Source organism: Papio anubis, chromosome 8 (assembly GCF_008728515.1).
Source record: "Papio anubis isolate 15944 chromosome 8, Panubis1.0, whole genome shotgun sequence".
Taxonomy (NCBI): Eukaryota; Metazoa; Chordata; class Mammalia; order Primates; family Cercopithecidae; genus Papio; species Papio anubis.
The window spans coordinates 38224030-38230979 of record NC_044983.1 but is presented as its reverse complement, the minus strand read 5'-3'; the positions used below and the strand labels follow the sequence as shown (position 1 = coordinate 38230979).

At 35.8% G+C, this 6950-nt stretch overlaps 1 protein-coding gene across 1 annotated transcript in view; it reads left to right on the top strand.

Moving 5' to 3' along the window:
* Positions 1-371: 371 nt before the first annotated feature.
* The window catches only part of ADAM2 (ADAM metallopeptidase domain 2), a 113906-nt gene continuing 107327 nt past the window's right edge, over positions 372-6950 (top strand). The window contains exons 1-3 of the mRNA XM_003902677.4: positions 372-524; positions 1425-1501; positions 4038-4093. Of these exons, the coding sequence (XP_003902726.1) occupies positions 470-524; positions 1425-1501; positions 4038-4093 (188 nt within the window). The 5' untranslated portion in view covers positions 372-469. The remainder of the gene's footprint in view (positions 525-1424; positions 1502-4037; positions 4094-6950) is intronic.

Genomic DNA, 6950 nt, shown 5'->3' with positions numbered 1-6950 from the left:
CTCCCAGGTTCAAGCTATTCTCCTGCCTCAGCTTCCCGAGTAGCTGGGATTACAGGTGCCTGCCACCACGCCCAGTTAATTTTTTTTTTTTTTTTGTATTTTTAGTAGGGACGGGGTTTCTCCATGTTGGGGAAACTGGTCTCGAGCTCCTGATACGTGTTTATATACATTCAATTAAAATTTTACTTAAGAAGTGTTTATGAATCTTCTTGTTCCTCAGCTGTTGGAAGTGATTTTGTTGTCGTTGTTGCCTTAATTAGGCATCACGTCCCCTGGAGTGCTCATCCTGCAAGAGGCAGCGCCCGGGAGTTCGCATGTTCCACAGCGCACCGCACCCAACCTCAGCCCACCTGGGCTCTCCCAGCCGCCTGCCTCTTCCAGCTGCGTGGCCGGGGCGTCATCTCGCGCTCCCAACAGCCTTGTAACCACCAACTGCCATTATTCCGGCTGGGACCCAGGACTTCAAGCCATGTGGCGCGTCCTGTTTCTGCTCAGCGGGCTCGGCGGGCTGTGGATGGACAGTAGTAAGTAGAAAAACTCCTTCTTTAGCCTTTTGGGACCCTCGGCGCTACTCTCCCTTTGCCTGCAAGTTACACTGGACATCCCTGGGAGGATGCTTTCCTGTGAGGTTTCCAACTCGGCAACTCCGAGCTCATCCCCGACATTGCCGCCTTCCCCAACCAAAATCCATAGAGAATAAGGACTTTCCCACACGTCCTGGAAACCTAGGAAAGATGAGAGGTCCCAGGCCTTAGGAGGATGCTTCAAAATTGTAGTTTCAGATCCTGCTTTGCATTTTTCACGACAGTGAAGGTTGAGACCCAACTTCTGTACTCTCTAGTTGAAGAGTCCAGAGTGAGGAGGGGCTTGAACCTATTGACCCAAGGTTACCAGATCCTACCTACAGGGCAATACTCCTAAAGCAATATACCCATTTCTTTTTTAAAAAAATATGGCCGGGCGCGGTGGCTCACGCCTGTAATCCCAACACTTTGGGAGACCGAGAAAGGCGGATCACGAGGTCAGGAGATCGAGACCATCCTGGCTAACACAGTGAAAGCCCCTCTCTACTAAAAATATAAAAAATTAGCCAGCGGTGGTGGTGCGTGCCTGTAGTCCCAGCTGCTCGGGAGGTTGAGGCAGGGGAATCGCTTGAATCCGGGAGGCTGAGGTTGCAGTGAACGGAGATTGTGCCACTGCACTCCAGCCTGGGCGACAGAGACTTCGTCTCAAAAAAAATAAAAAATAAAAAAATTTTAAAAGCCAGAAAAAAAACCTCCTTGTAATTTTAGAAAGAAATGGGAAGATAATAAAACTGAGAAGCAGCGTATAGAATAGAGATTAGAGATATAGATGAAAAACTCATAAAAGAAGCTCTGAAATGATGGGTATTGTTCTAATAAAACATTTTGCACATTTTGCAGATTTTGATAGTTTACCTGTGCAAATTACAGTTCCGGAGAAAATACGGTCAATAATAAAGGAAGAAATTGAATCGCAGGTAATGAATCACTAACATTATTTACAAATTAAAAATCATGTAAATATTTTATTTCTAAGAAGTTAATCTGCCATTTTCCATTCATGCACACCTGTTGAATTTTATATTTATACCCAATTTTCCCTGAATGGAAAAGTCCTTTTGTAAATGAACCAGGATCAACAATGTTTCACAGAAATAATGGTGCAGTGATGCTGGATATCAAAGCCCCAAGTCCATTTTCTGAATCTGTCTTCCTCTTGGATGTCTTTGAATAATCATTGGCTTGATTGTTCTAGAGATTCTGTTCTCACTCACCGTTCAGGCTGTATTTGGAAGAATTTTTTTGTCATTGTTGCGAAGTAAGCCTCGGCTTGCTTATATGGGATGATGATCACTTGAATTAGTGATGTTATATTAATGATTTTTTAGCCCTGATTGAAATATGTTAATGATTAGGACTCTTTATGTTATTTTAGATTATTTTAGTTCAGAATTATTATTCTCTTTTTAAAATTAGAATTTAAAAGCTTCTTGTCATTTTCACTAAGTTCTAGAATCCATTTCTGAAGTGGAATGTGGTTTCTTGAGACATCAATTTTTTTCTTTTTTGGTTTAGCAGATGCTTGGTAATTTAAATGCAAATATTTCCTTAGCATGTATCCATTTGTCATCCTAATACAGACATTATAGCTTAAGATGGTATATAAAACATTTTTAAATGAATGCATATCTATTAATAAAATGAATCATTTAAATAGAAAATAAGCAGTGAGGCTTTTATGAAAGATTTTTAATGTAAAAGAATTATGGGGATGTTAATCATATTAGAAAATAAGCAGAGAATCTATTTGGAGACAAGTATTTCAAACAAGAATTACTTGATTGTTATAAGATAGTGATTTGCAATAAGTAAAAAAAAAAAAATGCCCATTTTCAACTGTCAAATTCATGAGAAAAAAAATTGTCTATTTTGTTAATATCTGTATTCTTCTTGCCTAGAACAGTGTCAGATATAAAGAAACGAATTAATAGTATTTTTTAAAGCAATGAGGCTATTATGCTAATTCAACAAATACTATAAAAGTAATATGAAAATATATATTTTAAATTATTACAGTTAATAAAGACTAAAAGCCATAAGAACATTCAACCTAAAATTACTAGATTTTAAAAATAACTGAATGCAACTTCTAAAAGTGGAAAATGCAATATGAAAATATAAAAGTCAGGGATTTAAAGTAGAACAGAGACACCTAAAGAAATGAAATGCAACATATGAAAGGCTAAGAGAAAAGGACAGAATTAGAAGCTTAAGCATAGAGCGATTGGCATTCCTGAAATAGGGGGAAAAAGAAGAAGAGGTAATAGTAAACATATTTTAACTGAGAAATGACTTTAAAAAGTTGAATCTTCAGAACAATTGTCCCAAATCCAAAACAGAGTTTATTTCTTGAAGTCCTAACCCCTGATGCCTCAGAACGTAAGCATATTTGGAGGCAGACTCATAAAGAGGTAATTAAATTAAAATGAGTTTACTAGAATAGAATGGGCTCTAATATCATATAACTGGTGTCCTTGTAAAGAACAAGGAATCTGAGCATAGACGCATGTGGATATGAAGACACCAGGAGACCAGGAAAAAGCATTCCACAAAGTCTAACATCCTTTCTTGATTAAAAACACTCAACAGTTTAGGTGTAGAAGGAAGGTACCTGAATATAATTAAGGACAGTTATGAAAAACCCATAGTCAACATCATAATTAGTGGAAAGGAACTAAAACCTTTTTTTTTTTTTTTTTTTTTTTAACGGAACCTCACCCGGTTGCCCAGGCTGGAGCGCAATGGCGCCATCTTGGCTCACTGCAACCTCCGCCTCCGGGGTTCAAGAAATTCCCCTGCCTCAGCCTCCCGAGTATCTGGGATTACAGGTACCCGCCACCACGCTGGGCTAATTTTTTCTATATTTTTGTAGAGACGGGGTTTCACCATGTTGGTCAGGCTGGTCTCAAACTCCTGACCTCATGATCCGCCTGCCTCAGCCTCCCAAAGTGCTGGGATTATAGGTGTGAACGGCTGCGCCGGGCCAAAGCTTTTTCTTTAAGATGTGGTGCAAGACAAGGATTCCCACTCTCAACATAGTACTGATATCAAGGACAGAGAAAAAGATATAAACAGTATCCAAAATCAGAAGGAAGTAACATATCTTTATCAGCACATGACATGATCCCATATATAGAAAACCCCAGACTCCACCATAAAACTGTTAGATCAAACAGATGAATTCAATAAAGTTGCAGGACATAAAATCAACACACACATTTCAAAATGAAAAAATAAGAAAGTATATACATTATTTTATTCATTATTTTGATTATGAAATCTAGAGTTATAATATCAAATGCCATTCAAATAAATCAGCATTGAATTCTAATTTTTTCTCCTTTTATTAAATGAATGTGTTTTAGAATGTAATTATCATGAATGTAAAATGGTGGTTATCCTTTTTAACATTTTTCTCATTTTCTTTGTATTTTTGCTGTGTTCTCCTACCAGGTATCCTACAAAATTGTAATTGAAGGGAAACCATACACTGCGAATTTAATGCAAAAGTAGGTAATCATCATTATTTTGTCAATTCTCTTTGTTCTACTTACAATTTTTGTTTGAAATTGTCCAAAATGTAATTTTGCATTTGAAAATATTTCTAGCTACTTGCCATTCATTCGTTCCTTATCATATGATTTAAGCCTATATGACACGTACCTAGAACTTGAATTCAGAGTGTACGTGCCCCTCTTTCTTGTTCCCAGTAGCACCAGATTTTTATTTGATTATCCAAGAGGTTTCATAGAGGATGAATTTTGATAATTTTCTATCTCTCATAAAAAATATATATGGCTTGTTTTTAAGTTCTCTTATATTCAAGGTATATTTCAAAGAATATAGCAGATTGCTGGATGTTGTGAATCATGACACATTTTTAAATTAGTTTACATACTTTATCACAACTTATTAAGGACTTAAAATTAAATAAAATTTGTAATTAGCCAAATTCAATCTCAGATCAGTTGATGAATTTGGGGAAAACAAGCACAATATACAGAGAAATAAAGAAAAGTGAAAATTGAAATGATTCTTCAAGTGATAAGAACAGACTTCTACAAATTATCAAAAGCAGAATCCTGCAAGTGAAGTTACCAAATCAATACAAAAATAAAAAATACATCCGTATCATTTCTAGAATCCATAGCTACAATCTTTTTATACATCATAAATTTTGGAAAATGTTTTCTATTTATAAGATGGACGGTACTAGTTTGAAGAAATACCATTAAAAAAAGACTCAAAATTACTTTTTTCTGAAGAAAAAAAAGTGCTGCCTTCTGCAAGAAATACGTAGAGCAAACCCAGGTAGAATCTCACCAACAGCTGTTACTTTAGAATGCTAAGTGATGAGACTGAGAGCAAGTCAGTGACCAGTAATAAGGCATCCTCTGAACTTACTTTCTGCATCACAGATACAGTATTTATAAATGTTTAATATAGATCAAAATATGTAAAGTGTAATTAGACATATAAGAATATCCGAATTAAAATATAGCCATAACAGTAGATTTCATAAGCTCTTTTTTCTATTAGAAAAAATATATAGAATGTACAGTACAATTTATGGTGATGTAATGGATGAATCACATACCGTGTACCTTACAAATAAAGTCGTTATTTTCTTGCACACAAGCGGTGAAAAGGTACTTAAGAAAAAAAATCACACACTAAAATAAAAAAATCTTTTGAATAGTAACCATGTCCTCAATGACTAGCATAATAAAATTAGAAAGTAATTACAAAGCTGTCATCAGAGAATCACCAGATATTTGTAAATTCAAGAGCCGTTGCCAGAAAACTCTTGGCTCAAAAACATTCAAAACATTATTGTAAAATATCAATAAGCAGCAAGAAATAGAATACTACAAATCAGACATTTTAGAAATGAATAACCAAATGTATAATAAAAGTAAAATTCAAAGCTTTCATTGTTTTTACATTTTACCTGCATCAGATAAGAATAAGGTGTATAATATTATGGGATAGGACAACATAAAGTGTTGTTGGGTTGCCCACGCTGGTGGAGTACTGAAGCCTTTAGTGGCTACTGTTATTAGTCTACCTCAAGCCCTGTCAGTCCCTACCCAGAGTATCCTGGTAACTAGTTAGTTTCAGGCATGGTCAACAGTTTATAGATGCTCAGGGTGATAGCAATATTTACTTTCAAAAGACAATGAGATCTGGACTGTGTGCAGAGCTAGCACCAAACTGTATCTTTTCCTGGCAACATGACCATCTCCAAGGGCTTTCAAATATACAAAATAAGGACACCAGGAACCAATTTTATGACATTGCACAAGGTATTCTTGAGAAACCTGAGAAGAGATCCAGATTAGTAGGATATTTAGAGTAACACCAAAGCCAGTGTGTACTTCTGATATCTTTTAAGATGCTGTGGTTTGTCTATGACGTGCTAGTCATTGATCTTTTTGTTAATATCTCTCAGGACTCTGAATTTTCAGTTTGAGAATTAACATCCTTGCATCAATTATGGAGATTCTCATCAATTTTTAAGTTTAATTGTTTCTTTTTCTCACTCTAGTAACCTTTTCTGGGATGCTACTGAATATACATTGGGACCCCTTAATATAAATTTTAGTGAATCATTATTTTGTTCTCTAAAGTTAGCCGTTTTTGACTCACTTATCTATCACATATTTCTATGTACTCATTCACATTTCCTGTTATTCCTAATTTTGTGCTTTATTCTGGAAGATTTCTGTGTCACTCTTTATGTATGTCTAGTCTACTCAATATTTTTCAATGACTATGTTTTTCATGGTTAGGATTTCTGTACACAGTGACATATTTGTGCTTTGTAAATATTTTATAGCTTTTTATCTCTGTCTTTTATCCATTTCAACATTAAAACTTCTTTATTCTTAAGTTTCACAGTTTACTTGATTATTGCTATTTTTCTACATGATTTCTCCCAGTTTTCAAGCTTTGGACTTTTCCATATGTTTGGAACCATCGCTGATGAGCTCCTTTGAGTGAACCTTATTTTCTACCATCCTCTAATCTTTTTTGTGTTGTGGAGGCCTCTCTTTGGGAGTGGTTTTATGGCTGCTTCTACTTGGTTCCTGCCACGACAATTAACTGGGTCAAAAGTTTACACTTTATCAGCTCAGGATTTCAGTGATAATAGCGCTGCTTGGAATCCATTTCACGTCTGCCTGAGATATAGTTTAGGGTTTTCATTTCTGCACGTGATGCTATTTCTGCCTCGGTCGGTATGGGGTAGCATCCTTTTGTCCAGGGTCTGTGTACAGCAGGTGTCTTAGTCTGTTTGGGCTGCTATAACAAAATATTAATACCATAGACTGGGTAGCTTATAAACAAAAGAGATTTATTTCTTAT